The sequence below is a fragment of the Dioscorea cayenensis genome, chromosome 8 (genome assembly GCF_009730915.1).
Source record: "Dioscorea cayenensis subsp. rotundata cultivar TDr96_F1 chromosome 8, TDr96_F1_v2_PseudoChromosome.rev07_lg8_w22 25.fasta, whole genome shotgun sequence".
Lineage (NCBI taxonomy): Eukaryota > Viridiplantae > Streptophyta > Magnoliopsida > Dioscoreales > Dioscoreaceae > Dioscorea > Dioscorea cayenensis.
The window spans coordinates 12414887-12433257 of NC_052478.1; the positions used below are offsets into that span (position 1 = coordinate 12414887).

Below are 18371 nucleotides of genomic sequence, written 5' to 3' on the forward strand. Positions count from 1 at the left end.
TGCATGGTTTGCTTAAAAGTATGGTTTCGAGGTTGACATGGCCCTTTTTTGCAAATATGATCTTCGAATTTGATCTCTTAAATTAGGATCATATTCAATAATAGGCTTTTGTAATCCATGATCAAAGGGATGATTTTCTAAATCAAATTCCATGGGGCTCCTCTTTGAATCATGATATTCAGAATCCACCATATTGTCTTCATTTTTTTTATTTTTTTTTATTTTTGAGACATTTCTAATTCAATTGTTGTTTTTTTCTTGAAATACCGCTCCATAAAATCTCTACATAAATAAGAATAAAAAAAATTAAAGTCCATTATATTGAAATATCTCAACACAAAATTCCTATACTTAAATTTCAATTAACCCAAATTCTACACAAGATCAAAGAATAATTAGAAAGGTGTGAAAGAATCTAATGATGAGAACCCTAAAATCTAAATAATGAAAAACCTTCTTCTTAACCCTAATTGAAGACAAAGATGAGAGAGAATGAGAGATAGTGTACCAAATATCGGATTCCGGAGCTCGGTGGTGATGACTGATGAGTGATGAGGGCTAGTAATCAAGGTGAAGATGAGAAACAAATGCCCAAAGATTCCTATGGATGAGATGAGAGTGTGACTAATTGAAGATGAGAACCTTATTCTTAACCCTGATTGAAGATAAAAATGAGAGAGATAGCGTACCAAATCCCGGAGGCCGGACCACTAGAGCTTGGTGGTGATGATTGATGAGGGTGAGAAATCAAGGTGAAGATTAGAAACAAATGCCCAAAGATTCCTATGGATGAGACAAGAGCATGACTTCTTTGGTTTTGTCTTCCAAAGACTCTCAAATAGAAAAGTAAAGGGTAACTAATAAATATTTATGTTTTGTGACTTGTGAGGATGAACATGTAAATATAATTTTATAAGAGCATATATATAATTATATATTTTTATAGGGGTGAAAATACAAATATTCCTCTTATAACTTATAATAAATAAAAATAGAAGAGGGCAAATGAAATATTAAAAAATATATTATATAATATAATAAAAAAACCTAAAAGAAAATAAATTTTTTTCAAAATTAAAGGGGGGCAATTGCCCCCTCTTTGAATAGGTAGCTCTGCTCCTTATCATTGAGTTTCTTCATTGAAAGAAGCATATACAAGTATTAAACTACCACGTTCCCTCACCCTTTACGATAAAAACTTTCATCTTGAATGCCATCACTGCATTGTGCGACCTTACCAAATGTCCTTTGGCTAGAATAATTCTAAAAGCAAAACTTCTATATAAAAGTATTGTATTGTATTATATATATATATATATATGTATATAAACATTTTTTTTTTATATGAATAGCACACATTAAAATGGCTTCCAAATTATAGTCTTCTTACTTAGTTAAGCTTATTATATGATAAATTTGCTATCTTATAATTATAAATGGATATACTTATTAAATCGCAATAAACTGGATGAGATGGTAAGTATATATCTGTGAGATGGTGAACCTGACTTTCGTTGTTACCTAATTAAAAACAAAATTAGTCTAGGTAATTAAAGTAGTAGGAAAAAAATATATAAAGTATAATTATTTTGTATATTAAATAATAATTTCAGATTTTACTTTATAATATAAAACTTTGCACGCTAAAGCTACAACTACCCAATTTTTAAGGTCCAAAAGTCGCTTTAATTTTTAAAAAATATTATATTAAAAATCACCAGCTATTAATAAATCTATGTATCTTCTTTTAACAAGATCAAAATAAATTCAAATGCACAATCAACGGCTCTCCATAGAATCATCCAGCAGCCAATTAAGTTCCTAGGTAATTTTCATATTTTACAAAGTAAATCATTCAAGCATGCTTTAAAATCAGCATAGAATTAGCTATGAAGCAAGTTACAAACAACATTTCGCTTCTGATTATGACTATAAAATCACAGACAGCATAAGCCTAGAAAGTGCCAGAACTTTAAACAACGCAAATACCTCGCAGCTAAGTGAACATTTTTACAGTCAAATTTACACAATGATCGTGCCGTCAAATATTTTTCCTGGAAATGTTGAAATTAGCGTATGGTGCTCAATCATTAGCAATAATATGGCAGAGAAAGACCACCAGATTTGAGAAGCATATGAAGCGAAACCAACAGGGAGTACCAAGGGACTGCTTTTGCATTTTTGAATGATGTGCGAATCACCTGCGATAGCGGTAGCGTTTGAAGTTGAAATATACATGCAGAATACCGCGCTCAAATGTGCATTTGAAACCCTTCTTGTGTGAGTACTCCCACTCTTTGTTAACAATCCGAAATGCCTGTTTCCAAATAAGGCAAATCAAGGGATGCGTAGATAGAGAGGTAGATTGTGTAAAATAACAAGGGTTCCACGGAAAAGCACAAAGTACCGAGTAAACAACACTTACAATATCCTCATAGGGAGGCCCCGCATGGAATCTGATAATGCAAGTTTCGCCATTGCTCCCATCCTTCTCAACAGTGTAATAAGGAGCCTTGGATTTATCCACAAGATCAGGATAAAATATATTGAATTTGTAACCTTGCACAATTTTCGGTGGCGGGTTGTCATGGTCATAATGTGTCTGGTTGTACTTGTTCCATTCATATCCTGTATGAACCCGATTGAAGTATTTTGGCTTCCTCGGACGGTATTTATCATGCCACCAGTACACCTATAATAAGTGCACGAGCCAACAATTAGCACTGTATTTGGAAAAAAGGCTCAGAGCTACATTAGCATATATAATAATAAGTGCACAAGGATGATACTTGCCATCCATTCACAACATGCTGCAAAGTAGACAAACCTGTGAATCAAGATTTACTTCAGATCCAGAGCCAAATACCGCATCACCTTCATCCATAGCTCCCATTGCTTTCATTGCTTTCAGTTCCATGCTTTCTTCAGGAGCAGCTGCCTTCGCTGCCATTGCTTCTTGTATTCTTCTCTGCTGCTCCACCACAACAGCTTCACGTTTTCGGTCCTATACCATGTCCCAAGATGAATCATCACTCATGAGCAACATTTTAGAAATGTAACTTATCAAGTGATTTCATTTCTTAAAAAAATTTATGTATAAAAAAAGTTCAGAAAAAAAAACGATTGAAGTGAACTGGAAAACAATTTGAATAAGTTAGACAGCTGGCCTATGCTGTAGAAAATGAACTAGCAATATGCAGAACTCAGAAGGGCATTGCTGGATAAAGCTCTACTTGGACAACAGACTAGCTGACTGGGGACCTAGTGCTTGGCATCCTTGTTGGACAAATCATGGATCATCAACACATGACTCTATGGAAGAAGATAATTAACAAAATGGCACACGCTCACACACTTCATATTGTGAGCAAACCACCAGGAAAACATCAAGGTGAAGGAATGCAAGGGACTCTAACTTAAAAAAACCAATCCAATTAGTTCATGATGCACAAGATAAATGACTATAAGAGAGTGCTACGAACCATAGCAAATTAATAATAGAAACAATCAAATTATTACCAGCTCAGCACGATCCTCCTCAGGATCAATTGCACCTTCGTCTTCATCACCATGCAAAAGCTCTGGTGAAAATGAACCAGGTTCTTCTTCAAGTTCATCTTTATTCTCATGCGCGACAGGTTCAGGTGAGTAGACTTCAGCATCTATTCATGGAATCAAGATCAATGTCATTTAAGGAAATACATAATTTGGGCCAGTGTATTGTACAGGAAAATTCATACCCTCAAAATGATGAATTGTATCTTCCTCATCCAGATCAATCTTCTCAGCTATTTCTTCGTTTTGTTTTGTATCCATGGGCTGTTCTAAATGCTGAAGATGCTTCCTTAAAAGACTTGCATGAATTTCCTTCAAACGTGCCTGTGTAACATAAGTTGAACTGATGAATTACCATCACTTCTGACTATAATTACTGTAACAACTAAAAGAACATTTAGGTTTTATGATTTCAATCATACAACTATGACCAAGTTTTGCTGTCACAATACATTATCTGAAGTCAAATAAAATATTATTGAGCAATCCCACAAACAAAGAAAGAAAAGTTGGTTTTTATTCTACAAAATGCATGAGGCCAGATAGAAAGATCCTTGCTTATCCTTGCTTATGTCATATTCACATACTCTGAACATTTTATGGCTTTGGTATTTCCATAATTCACCCTTAATTGTTTGCAAACTTATGACAGTTATCTGCATTTGCTCTAAGGAAATTTTTATGAAGATTGCATTCATCTCAATTCTAGGAAAAAAATGGATATACATAATAAATTCAACATGGAAGAGGTTTACTTGGAGTGATGCTACTATTCCAAGCAATGGCACACGCATGTGTGCAGACACGAAGACATAAATATGTATATACATAGATATTAGTTGTGAATTAATCTTAGGAATTAGTACTCAGAGGGCAGTTAGTTCAGGAAATCAAAATTTATACACCAACAATAAGATGATTGTTTCTGTTTTACATGGGAATGATGCTAAAATGAGCCCGAAATCAAGAATCGAGAATCTCATGTTCGCCACTTCATTAAAATGAATTGATAAAATTGAGTACGTTCAAAACCTATAGTTTTATTCAGATTATTACACAAGAATGCAATTTTAATATAAATCATGAAAAATATTTGATTGCATAGACAATCCAAGAACTTGAAAGAAAGAAATTATATATTCAACAGAAAACTTAAATTGAATATAAATTTCCAAAGAAAAGCATGCATAGTTTGCATAAATACAACACAATCAGCAAAAGCCAAAAGATATATCAATTCAACACCAGAACTTCGGAAGAGATTCTAACTATGGAAAAGAAGGCCCACTGTTATCCAAATTCAAATTCAAAACTTGTCATAGATTTTTTAATAGACTATGAAATGATTTATTGATTTTTGACAAATATTTTCTTGATATATTATTTAGCATTAACAAAAGTGTGAGCTGATTATTGCCTTTATAAAATAATTAAAAAGCAGTTTAAGCAGCAAATTCTGAATTTGTTTTGTTAGCCTCAATAATCATACCACGCATATCCTAAAAGTCTCTGGTTTAATAAAATTATAAAAAATAAAAATAAAAAAATAACATTGTCAAACCAATGACTTGGACTTTTTCTAGTTTAGCGGATTAGGTTGAACACACCTTCGCCTTATATATTTGAAGCCGTTTCAGCACAGCTTCCCAGTATTCCACCACTTTTGCAGTGCCTGAACGCATTTCTGACTCAATTTGCCTATGCATTGCCTCTAACTCATTCGATGACTTTGCTTGCAGAAGTAGTTTTACGTCTGTTTCAATGCTAGAATGTAACCCTCTTTCTTCAGCAAGAATCTCAGCTGGAGGTTCCTCGCCACGAACCCGAGCTCGATCAAGTGCTTCTCTTTTCCGAGCCTCAGCAAGTTCCCAGTTACAAACTGTCATTAGAGCCTGATGAAATGCAAATTTTAATTCAAGAAGGAATAAAAGAGAGAAGCACAACTTGAAATTCATCAGTCTATATAAGAGACTTCTCTTTCTTACTATAAATTATACAAGGTTAGAGGCACATCATCAGTTATCTTTAATAAATTTGGAGAAAGTTTTTAATACTGCAATAGAAGGATCAGTTCTGATCATCCACTTATGACAAGACAAACCCATAAAATAGATAGATAGAGGAAAAACTGTGATAAAACCTGTGTTCTGAACACTTTTAATAATTATAACTATGAAGGTCAAAACAATAAAGTCTGCCTATTTGTATTGCTCGCAATGATATTTTGTCCGTGCCAATTAAGCAAATAAAGAAACCCTCAAACCACAATGAGTAAACATTTGTTTAATATGACCCTATTCTGGAAGGCCTTGCAACATCTTTACAGTTAAATAATGATAAAATTAAATTTCTCCCACTTTCATAAAATAAATTTTAATGGAAAAGGCATTTTGCAGATTAGATGCCTGCATTTTAATTATTTTTACTAAAAAAGGTAATGAAAATTTTATTACTTCCTATACGTGAAATAAGAAAGAATAAATTAATAAGTATAAGATCCTAGAGAGAAGATAGCATACTGACCTCCCAAAACTCAATATGTGTTGGAGTCGCTCTGTCCAAATCCAGATACATTTTGATGTCATCGTGGAGCTCTTCTAGTTCTTTCACAGTCAAACCCTATATTGCAGCATGCAAAACACTAAACATGAGCTGAATGCTATTCATAAAAAAACTAAGCACTTAACAATAAATACATTAGCCTACCATTAGAATGTCAAGTTTTGCACATTAAAAATAACAGAGCTCACATAAAAATGATTCAAATGGGTAAATAAGGCCCACTTAGCTGGTTGTCGTACTGTAATTAAAAGTGCTAATTGCCCCTAAGGCAATGAGAATGTAAATCACCTAAGGAGCTAAGCGCCATCCTAGGTGCTTGCCTAAGCGACATAAAGCACTATTTTTAAAAAGTTAAAAAAAAAATAATAATAAGAAACAATGTTGAAATTGCATAAGATTGAATTTAAATTAATATAATGATCATCTACGAAAATATTAAAGACCCAAAATAAAAACATAAACATAAAACCATAAAAGATAATCTACACTTTCAAGTTGAGCATGCAAGACCTAGTTTAGAATCTTTCCCGATTAAACATCTTTATCTTTCATGTGAAATCTCTTAGATTTTCCTCTGGTTTTCTTTTGAAGTTTCACGTTTTTTCTCTCTTTCTTTGTTTTGTTTAACTAATAACATTATTCTCTCCCAAAAAATCCCTCTATGTTCCTCTTGTTGCCTTAATTTTGTTTTGAAAAAATAGAAAACCTCTTTCCTCTTAATTATTGCACATTCCAAGTATAATTATTTATAACGTTGTTCTCTCTTAAAAAGTCTCTCTGTATTCCTCTTATTGCCTTAATTTTGTTTAGAAAAAATAGAAAACTTATCTCCTCTTACTTATTACTCTTTCTACGTATAATTATTTATATTTTCTTTATATACGTGTATTTATCACTCTCTAATATAATTTCCTAAAAAGGATTTAAAAATCTGAAAAAAAGGAGAAAACTAACGAAGGCAACGCTTTTCTTGGCATTTTTCTTTTTCTTTTTGCCTTGCACCACCTGGGCTGAGGCATTCACCTAGGCAGCACTTCTTTGATGGCTCCCCCACCTAGAGGGTCATAAGGCGCTATAGCCTCACCTCGTCTCGTCTGGGAGCCTAAGTGAGCACTATTTGCGTTTTTAATAACACAAGGTTGCCAATCAATTTTTATACAAATACGCAAAGACCAATGGCACGAAACTATCTAAAGCACAAAAACATTTCAAAATGTAGGTGAAGGTTGGAGTATGAGGAACTGTGACCAACTCACTTTCCACATTCAAGTTGCAGTCTCAATTTGACCACACATTGGCAAGTCAGACAAGATTCTACATCGTGTGATCTAATTTGCTGGACAAAGAATTCCCAATGGACAGGACGCCATCAATAATTTTTCAAACATTGGTTGGAACTATTTATGTTCTGATTAAATGAGGTTGATCTTTAATTCAAGGAAAATGCTCATCATCAGTGCATAATACATACATGAAAAAATGGTTAGGAAGCATACTGCTTCTCTGAACCACTTGCTATTGGCCTCATTTCTCTTCATCAATGCCAATATAGAGATCAATGCTTAATAATAGTAGTCCAACCTATGATTTCAAAATTCTGCTGACCGCAAAACAGGGTAAATTTTTTATTTAGCCAAATTAAATCCCAATGGGCAGAGGGACTCATCCAACACCAATGGAGACAAATTCAGCACAAATAAGAAAAAAAAATCTCACTAAGGAAAAAATCAGCCTGCATTGAGTATGCCAGGTTGGAGGTTGGGATAATGAGGTTGAAGTTTGGTTGTTTGAAATTGTCTTGGAGAGAACTTTTATCATGCGAATTGAATTATCTAGTGGGGTTCCATGTAAGTTTAGACACCCAATAGGCAATACTGCAATCAAATCTCAACATACGGTGGCTAAAATGATAACAGTGTAAGACCCACTTTTTGGAGGCACCACTACAAAAGTCAATAACATGCTATGATGGATGCAAGATTTAACATTAACTAAAACACAGCCATAAATAATAATAATTGATTCAGTACCAATTCAAATCTTAAAGAGGCATGTTTACCTTAAAAACCATGTACGGTTCATTTATCTCAATATCCAAGTCAAAGGAACCATTCAGATTGTTGGATAGAATATCAATGGGTTTTGTCCGGCCCTCCCGTAGCCTAATTTCTGATCTGACTTTGCTTTGATCAAAGTGAAACTGTTGAACAAAAAAGAGTGTGGTAAGTCTTGCTATTGCCATTGGAAGTTGGGCAAACAAAAAAGAAAATAATACAAGCAATCTGCATACATTAGAGAACTATAAAACAGAGTCAAAAGCAGATCAATGATGCTTCTATCCTAATAACAAATATTTAAGTATCAGCTGCAAACCTCCTCTTCTTTCTTCTCCCAGTCCTCAAATTCAGCCTTAGCACGTTCCCTTGCTAGCAATGCCTGCAACCAAAGACTTTGCTTTGTCACAAGAACTTGAGCCACAGCTGTGGTTTTTCATAACAATGGCCCTAACTTATTGTCAAAATAGATCAATGAGTAGGAGAAAACCATTAAATTCATCAACCTACCATTTCTTCCTCATGTCTTGCCTTTTCAAGTGCTCTTTCCTCTCTCCTCTTCTTTACTTTTTCAATCTCCTCCTATATGGAAATATAAACACTTAAGAATTTCATTAGTAGATCAAAGGTCAAATTCCATTAATTCACAATTTAGCATGAAACTACAGAGTACATGCTACAAAATACAAACAAGCAGTTATGTGCACAGCAAGAGGATAGGTTTTACAATAAGCATATATTAGAGAGCTATATGCAATGGGAAAGATAAAAATGAACTAAAGACTACTAGAATCAATAGAATCTCTTACCCCGATGCCTTTAACGAAGCCTATGTTTTCTTATAAACATATACATACAGTCTTTGCTGTATACCTTTTTTTCATTATTTTAATAAGAGCCTAGAAGCATGAGCAGATAGGTTATACACCTCATATGACTCAAACCAAGGTTCAATTATCTGACATCACTCGAACAATAAAAGCAATGCACCTTGGTTTAATAAACTCATTAGGTCAAATTAGCTTTTCCTGGTTATCTGTGTAAAACCTAATTTAGGGTTTTTTTTTGGGGAAATTGTAAGTTTTGCAAATTTAACAGACAAGTTAGAATGGAAAAGTTTAGCTCAAGACTAGAGAAGATAATAAGAAGGCCCTTTTCTAGCAGAAAAAAGCAATTCAAAATTTGCAAGGGTATAAATGTAAACACAGATTATCCTAGGACACAAAAAGAAAATGGCCAATTCAGTAATGTGTATGTGTGTGTGCGTGTGCTCCTAAAATTGAAGATGGTTTTTATCCTATATACCCTAGTCCCTTGATAAAACCCATGTCTTCTTATATAACCAACTATTGTCTTTGCCTTATACTCTTTTTTTCGAAACAACCCATGACACACCCTATATCACTCAACCCAAGCTCAATCTTATTATATCATGTGAATAAACAAAAAGCCTTTGAATATAAACTCCTATCATCAACTAAGCTTTTCCAGGATATAACTGGTGGTTTTTGAGGATCTTCTAATGTTCTATCCATTTAACAGATAGGCCGGAATGGAAAATTTTAGATCAGGGATATAAAAGCAATTAATGAAGCCTTGTGGGGTAGCAAATTCAATGCATACAAGGGTTTCAAAGTAAATAGGGTTCTTTACAGGGCAAATAAGGAAAAAAATGTTAATTCAATAAGACAATGACAACAATATAAAATCCAACAAAGGAGTTATACTAGTGTCCTCACTCAGAATGGAACTATTCATATATGAAATGGATCTTAATTATTCATATATGCACACCATATGTTAAGTCAATCACGCTGAGATCTAAAATTATTTCCACAAATACCTTTATGTCAAATGGTTGAATGTGGAACAATGCATTCTAGTCCAGTCTTTCAATAATGCAAAACCATTCAATCATCCTAGATTCACAACAGCCAAAGACAAGGCGAAATTTGAAGAAAACATTGTAGGTGCCACATTTTCATGATGCCATTTACAGTTAGCTTAAGAATTATAAGTAACACTAGCACAACATAAGGCACTGGATAATGCATAATGCTGTTGATTTCAGTTCTTGATGTATTCATGGTGGCATAAATCATACAGCTCAGAAGTGTCTAATTTGTCTAAAAACTATACATAATTAGGTTATGTAATGTATAACAAGAACACTCTATTTTAAGAAGCAAATTCAGAAAATTACTAGCGTTCCAGCCATTCATTATACACAAAAGTAATATCTTATCATTTACATTTTTATAGAAGGATATCCTTTATAAGACTACCTTGCTTTGATTTACTAACTGTGTTGCCCTGTGTTGGCATGAGCAATAGTCTATATCTTATGCAGAACAACGATAAACCTAGCAGAGGCATATATGGTTGATAGTTAAATAGCAGTGCGCATACCTAATGGCATAAAACCTAAAATATTGACAATTTAAACCAAGAAGAAACAAGAAGTTCGTATCAAAGAAAAGCTTAAGCATGGCAACATAATTTTGGCTATTGGAGTGAGGAAAATGATAAACAAAAAGGAAAATTATGCCAAGAAAAATTTCAGCCAATAAGTGGCAATAGAACAAGTTCCAATTGCACTTTTTTTTTAATCATTAATCATTTCAGAAAAAAAAAAATAAGCAGTGTGTGTTCTCTCATGCAAGTTTTAGGATAAATAAAATTCAAGCCTTCATAGCCTTTGTTTTACTTGGACAGACTAGGAAATATCACATTATAAATGGATCAGAATTGCAAAATTCCAGAGTGCCCCATGATAAAATATATTGGTAAATTGAGAACTTCAGATAATTGCCTGAGAAGTTCAATTGTAAAACAGATTTAGAAGGAAATAGATGCATTTAAACAAGAATCAAGAGCTTCTCACATTATCTCAATTCTGCCCACACCTCGTTAGATGCATGCACATTCAAAAAACAAAACATTATATGCTGAAAAGAGGGAAGAAGCAAAAAATGCACAAATTGGCAAGTAACGCAAGTCATATATTGCAATCTAAGTCTGCAACTATATTGACTGTTATATAACATGCGATATAGACAACGAATTGAAGAATCTATTATCTAATATAAATTAGAGTACTTCACAATAATAATGAGTAAAAATATGATCATCATAATCAGAGAATCGTACTAAAATATTTGCCTAGTTGTACAAAAACAACAGTAACTTGAGAAAACTTCATCAAGGGAATAGAGATTTCTATCTACCATCATAACTTACAAAGCTTGTTGCCAAAATTGATGCTAGAACAGCCTTACAAAGAAAAAAGATGTTAAAAACCAAGAAGACCATTTCCACAAAATATTGTTCTTGAGTCATAACTAATAACCATGCAAGATAATTTTTATTTTCATTTTAAATCTTTAAAACCAATAGGTGGAAAAAAGGAGTGCTTCCACGTGTTAGTTACCTGGCTAATGGACATAAGAAGAATGACAAAAAAACACAACATTAAAAAGTTATTGCTTAGATTAATGATAAAATACTGGAAGAAGTACAGTGGTTAATGCAATTATAATGCATACCATTCTTTCTCTTTGCCTCTTTTTTTCAGCCTTGACAGATATTTCTACAGGCTGCCCTTGGGCAACATCACGCTCTATCTTCTTACGCCACACAAACCTGACAATTCTCAGAAGGAAGTGCTAGCTATTAATGTAAAGGAACACACATAACTCACATTAACTGCTAACATATAATTATAAAGACAAATTACATATACATTCTCTGATTCTCATAAACAAATGAAGCCTTCTATAGACAAACACTAGTGGCTACCACTCGAGTAAAAATGTTATTTGAGTTGATGTTTAATTAAATGCTCAACTATCCATAAATTCAATTAGCATCTCTTTGCATCTCAATTTATTTTCATTAAGTTATGCATTCTATAAATTTAATGTCACATACGCTCATAGTAATTCATTTAAACAACTTTGCACAACTGATAACAAGCTAGTGAAAGGTTAGATGGCACTTGGAAAGGTGGACTATTATAGAATTTACACACACATTTACAAACAGAACTAAAGCCTTTTATATGTCACATCAATATAAGAAGATAAATAGATAAAGAGAAGAAGCCCTGACTGAACTATGAATTTTCATCTTAGCCGTTTGGTTTTGCATATTATTTGACAGATTGCTGTTAACACCTGTTTCAACTTGTCTTTTCATGGGTGCACAACAATAAGCCTCTAAAACGCAAGCTTGAAATGTTTTTATATGTCACAACTATGATTGGTTTCGCACCTCCACAAATACATTCTTTCCTTGGAATAAATCCAAATGGTGTGATCCATGACATTGATTGTCATCTACTCATCCAATAAAAAAGAAAACAATTGAATCAAATCCTACTTATGTTTTCATGAACAAAAGGGCATCTCCATGATTTGCTAAAATTACTACAACTGCAGATGACTCAGCTTCCCTACTTCACAAGACTTATTTTCCTTGCAATATTTATTGCTATTATTACCAACTTTAAACACATCCATAACTTGAAATTCAGGATTATGCTATATAGCAGCAATAAAAAGGGTGTTACACAAGTAATATATACCAATAATTTTATGTTTTACTATCATTAAATCTAGAGCATATCATTTCATTGACCTACAATTTTAACTACAATAAAAAATACAAAGACTATCACACAAATTACTTCTTCCCATTTCTTTTTTAAATTCCAACAAAATTAGATCAGATATTGTAATTTTCTTGTAGTAAAGCAGATCAAATGTTTTCACAATACAGAGATATTAAAAGAATAAATAAGTTAAAGATCAAGAAATCTAAGAGATGCACAATTAATATACAAGGGCTTGCATCCATAGGCAAGAAAATTAAAGAAATGACACAACATTTGCTTCAAGTTTCATAAATATACATGTATAAATCTCTTGTATGCACGAATCTCTAAGTGAACTTGCATAAACACCCTAGAGCACTGAGGGCTTCACCCTCTCTTGTATGCATGAATCTCAAGGTAAAGTTGTATAGACACCCTGGAGCACAAAGGGCTGCACCCTCTCCTGGATGCATGAATCTCAAGGTGGAGTTATATACACACCCTAGAGCAGCTAAGGCTTCACCAATTTTCCCTCAAAGCAGTGATTCAAGGACACGTTATAGTATAGGCTCCTTTATGTGGTCGGTTTCCTTAGCCTCCACCGCAATAATGAAAAGGAAAACAATCGAAAAATTTGAAAGGGCACACATCCAATATTCTTTTCCAAAATAACCTTAAGATGACTACAGGGCACCATTATAGATTTTGAATTCCAAATTCCAACCTATGAATCGTGAAATGTTTCTCTTTGGATAACACAACTACTTGGATTGTCTGAAAGAACATTTTGCTCCCATAGAACTGCAGTCCCTAAGCATGATGTTCATGAACAAAATGACTAGGTCCGGACAATCTACAATAAGTGGATCTACCCTAACATGGCCTCTTCTGACAAAATCAAGGATAATATATTAATATATTCACTACTAAGAAAGCGTCCAATATTGTAAGCAGAAAAAGGTAATATGGTATAATTTCCATTAATTTTAATGCTAGAGGAAACATAAAATCATATGGGCATTTAAAGGTCTCAAGCAATCCAAAACTTCAATAGCATTCCAATGATCATCAGAAACAAAATATGAAACTTCCAATCTTACTTTTCAGTCAGATTGGAATCACCAAAGGGGTTAGAATCGTTGGAATAACCATGAACCTGCTGATTTTTTAGCTTCTTCGCCACCATCAAAGCCTAAAAGAGCAAACAAAATCAATAAAATTAAGAAATTGAAAATCGAATAAAACCCTAGAGAAAAAAAAAAAAAATCAAATACCTTCTTCTGAGCTTTCTTGGCCATATACTCCACTATCTCCTCCTCCGTGATCTCCCTCGCCGAAGACTTCTTCTTATACTTCCCACTGCGGTCGTGATCCGACCCAGCATCGGAATATTCGTCACGGCAGCGTTTGGAGCTGCGGTCCCGGCTTCGCCGGCGGGAAGGGGAGCTCCTCCGACGCCGGCGAGCGGATTCAGAAGCGGTTTCGGATTCCGATTCCGAATGCAAAGGACTTCTCCGGCTTCGAGAGGAGCTATCTCTCCCGCTGCGGCCACTTTGTCTCCCCATTGAAACTTCGCAAATGCGCACTCCTGGCTGAAATCAATATAAAGATGACATTTTTATCCGCCAACCCCTGACTAATATCGAAATTACTTGCCATTAACCTATGAAATTTCAAATCTTCCTCATTATGCAGGTAAACATCCATATTATATTACGGTAAATTTTGATAAGTTATTTTGTTTCTCCATATGGTCTTTTTTCTTTTTTTTTTTTTATAGTTGAGTATTTTTTAAAAAAGAATTGAATCTAAACTAGCTCTGCTTTTTTCTTAATTCATCTTTGTAATAACACATTAAACTATGGAGGTGATATCTTGTTATCCATTCGTTTTCATACCATTTCTTTGTTTTTTTAGTGGTCTTAGTTATTTTCTTTTGTATTGTCTTTTCTTGGAAGTGGAAGGGCATTTCTGTCCTTATGTTTATCTAATGGCATTGTGATGGTTAATTTGAAGTGGTGAGGGTAAAAGGGTCATTTGACTCAACTTTATCCTTTTATCACTTTATCTTCTCCTTTGGGCTGGACTTCAAAGAAATTTTCCCAACTCTTTGGCCATTCATCTCTTCTTTAGAGTTTTCAAGCTTCTTTGAAATTAAAGAGCCAATCTTCCTTCATTGAAGTTGATTAGAGTGAATATCTTTACAAGTTGGTATTTTTATTGTCTTGTTTATGTTCTTTGGCACTTTATAGTGAATCTTTAAGCTTTTTAAGTTTTAGCTTCTATATAGAGGTTTTTGGGTCCTTGTTTTGAGTAGAGAAGAATCTTTCTTCATTGAAGTTTATTAGAGTGAATATCTTTGCAAGTTGGTGTTTTTATTATCTTGTTTATGTTCTTTGCCACTTTGTAGTGGTTCTTTAAGCTTTCTAAGTTTTAGCTTTTATATAGAGGTTATTGGGTCCTTGTTTTAAGTAGAGAAGTGTTTAATTCCATGTTTTCTTTATCTTGTTCTTGATTCTATTTAGAGAGTTTTGAATGTCTTCATGTAGATGGAATTTTGAATTGAAACCATGGGCTTTGAATGCTCTAGAAGTTGTTTATACATTCCTTTATTGCTTTTCTTGAAATTCTATTGGATGAGAGATGTATTCTAAGGAAACTTGTAGAGTTTTAACTCTCTATTACTGTAGCTCACCCTGAAATTACTGTAAACCCGAGCGATTATTTTCGAGTACTGTAGAAAATCACGCATTGGTGCATGCCTTTTTGCAATCTTTGAAGTTAGGATTTTAATCCTCATCGAGTCGTCATTCCACTATCTTAAGTGCAGGTCAAAATTCTTAGTGCACAGCTTTGGAATATGATTCTAATATTGAAGTTAAATAACTCATGTTTGTTTAATGTATTCAGATCCTTAATCTTCTTTGTGAAAAAAAAGGTTATATTATTGAAAATGTGACACTTCTTATGGAGGGAAAGTCTTGTGCTCTATTATGCAAATGTTGTGCAAATGCTTTCATGTGATTTGATGGTGACATGCTTTTGTGTGATTCACTGTAGTGGAGGTCCCCACAACTGCCCTGTAAAGGTAACGTGATTGACCATTATATTACCCATATCCAGAGGTGCGTAGAGAGCCTGAATGGGACAAATTTAGACTGAAACACTCGGGGTCACCACACAAGGTTCTCAGAGGCTAATGCCAAGGAGGGCTTCTAATTGATTATGTTATACTTAAAACTAACCTTAGTGGGTTCAAAACCCTAATTGTGGCAACAATTAGGGTGAACATTCTTTGAGGCTAGCTCGATGAGTTTTCAAAAGAATGATTTGTTGATAAAATACACATTCTCCAAACGATTATCTTTTCTTAATCTGTTTTTGAATTCTACTATTTTTAAATTTGATAGTGAATATACCTATTTTAAAGCTAAAAGTATGTTGAGTATTATTGCTTTGACTTTAATTATACTCATTGGTTTCATTTTGATCCTATTCGAATTATGTAGTTTATTCACTCATTGAGTAATAGTATTGCTATCACTCTTCTCTTCCCCTCCTTAAGTTAAGTAGTGAGTGCGGCATTTCCTTGTGCTGGGCAGCTGCTTTTGTGTTGTGTTTTAAGTTGGGTATGTGCATTTTTTGGAGCATATTGTGTTTTAACCATCCTTGTATAGACTAGACATGTTGGGTTGTATATTTGAGTTGTATATATCACATTGTGTGCTCTCAATTTTGTGTGTGTATATATATAACTATCTTTTGTGCTCTTTCTAGTTTTTGTTTGATGTATTCCCTAGCTGTAACCCAATATAGGTTTGCTCAGGTTCATTGTCAGCCTTGTGCCAATTCAAGGAAGGTGTTGTTCAACCCACTTAAATTAATGTGGCTGTTGTCCCGTGCCTAATCGTGAGCCAGGGCGTGACAATGGATATATAAGTATTTAATCTATTTTACTTTTAATTTTTTTAAAAATTATCTTTTTTTTATATATACAAAAATTTAAATTCAAAACAGCTCAATTGTCAACTACTTGAATCAACCATCTTCATAAAATTAGTTCATTCAACTGAATTTTACAAATAATAATATATTATATTTTTTTTATAATAATCATCATATATATATGCTTACTCTTAATTCTATCCCCTAAAAATTTTCTTTTCCAAACTTTTATTATGAGAGGTTATTTGGTAACTCTTAATTGGTTAACATGTCACATCACGATTCTATCACCTAGAAATTTTTTCTTCTAAACTTTCACTTTGGGTGGAGATTTGGTAACTCTTAATTAGTTCACATATCACATCATGGGAATTCAACCATAAATTACTGAGAAATACAAGTCCCACCACCCAAATAATTTCCAAGCGAACCATTTATTTCTTGCTGATCATCTTACTCCAGTTATGTTACAGAAGATTTTTGCAAAATTTCAAAAATGACTAAGACACGTTATATTAAAATGATTGATTTGTTACCTATGGTCAGTTTAAAAGGTCATTTGGCGTTTTATAATTGGTTACATGTTTAATACTCATGATTTTTAAGAATAAACACCAATTAAATCCCTCTCACTGTCCTCTTAACTACCCATCCATTTCCAAATCCAAACCCAAGCCCGACCCTTCTCCTCCACCTTTCTTCCTGCACCGACATCCTTCTCGTCCTCTTCCTCTTCTCCCGCCACCACCACCTCTCTCTTTCTATCCTCTCCACCATCGGCTATATCTCCTCCACCACTCTCCTCTTCCCTTGCTCAAGTTGGTCATCACCTTCCTCTTTGTCCCAGATCGCGTTTAGTTTGTTAAGAACTCCCTCGCCGCCTCCCTTTTCTTTTCACCGGTAATTTTTTTTTCTAATTTTTCACTTTATTAATTTGTAATTGGTTAATCCTTTGATTATTGTGGATAAAAATTAATTGACTAAACACTAACCATGAAATTTTATCTTTCAAGTTTTCATTCAAGCTATTTATTTTTTTATTTTTATTTTTTAAAAATGTGTAACAATTTGAAATTGAATGATTGCAATATTTGTTTAGTTCTTAGGTGGTATGCAATGTGAAAGCATTCTAATCACTAGATTAGATCTCCTTAATTTAATACCCCTCTATCATAAAAGTCCTCCCATATCTTTCTCACACTCTCACCCTCTCCCTACTTCAATGTGTCCACTTGGCAATGCAACTTCTCCAAGGTATAACAAAGTAAACATGTATTTTTTGGAAGAACTAAGAAGGGAAAAGGCAATGGAAAGCCCAAGCATCTTGTGAAACATCATTTACCTCACCGTCACCAAAATCAGTGTAATGTAGAGCTTGACAGCCAAGCTTCCATAAAAGCATCCCTTACCTTATCGTTGGTATGTCAGTTTAGTGCAGAGCTTATAAATACTCATAACCGACCTATTTTTCATGTCCATGTGCCATAGAGTTATTTAGTGGTGAGCATGAATACCCCGGACTTTAGCTCTATGATAGTATCAGAAATCCAAAAAAATTATATGGAGTGATTTCAATTAAATTCTAGCCATATGACGGAGATTATAAGAAAATATGGTGTTTGTGAGGACATGTAACAATATTTGATGATGCCCAAGCGGTC

General features: G+C 33.8%; 1 protein-coding gene across 1 annotated transcript; it reads right to left on the minus strand.

Annotated features, from left to right (window-relative positions):
- Window positions 1-1862: 1862 nt before the first annotated feature.
- LOC120267094 (cactin) lies at window positions 1863-14348 on the minus strand. The gene is made up of 13 exons (XM_039274794.1): window positions 14040-14348; window positions 13866-13957; window positions 11717-11813; window positions 8682-8753; window positions 8491-8553; window positions 8177-8317; window positions 6079-6174; window positions 5163-5447; window positions 3741-3879; window positions 3520-3662; window positions 2828-3004; window positions 2426-2692; window positions 1863-2317 (listed from the first exon to the last, which is right to left on the minus strand). Exons 1-13 carry the CDS (start codon window positions 14328-14330, stop codon window positions 2198-2200), a joined length of 1983 nt encoding a protein of 660 aa, XP_039130728.1. The 5' UTR covers window positions 14331-14348; the 3' UTR covers window positions 1863-2197.
- Between the last annotated feature and the right edge of the window lie 4023 nt (window positions 14349-18371).

Coding starts and splice junctions, on each gene's coding strand:
- LOC120267094 (XM_039274794.1), bottom strand. CDS start 14,330: ATGGGGAGACAAAGTGGCCGCAGCGGGAGAGATAGCTCCTCTCGAAGC. Junction 8,754..11,716: donor AGAGGCAAAGAGAAAGAATG/GTATGCATTATA, acceptor ATTTCCATATAG/GAGGAGATTGAAAAAGTAAA. Junction 3,005..3,519: donor AGGAGGATCGTGCTGAGCTG/GTAATAATTTGA, acceptor GACATGGTATAG/GACCGAAAACGTGAAGCTGT.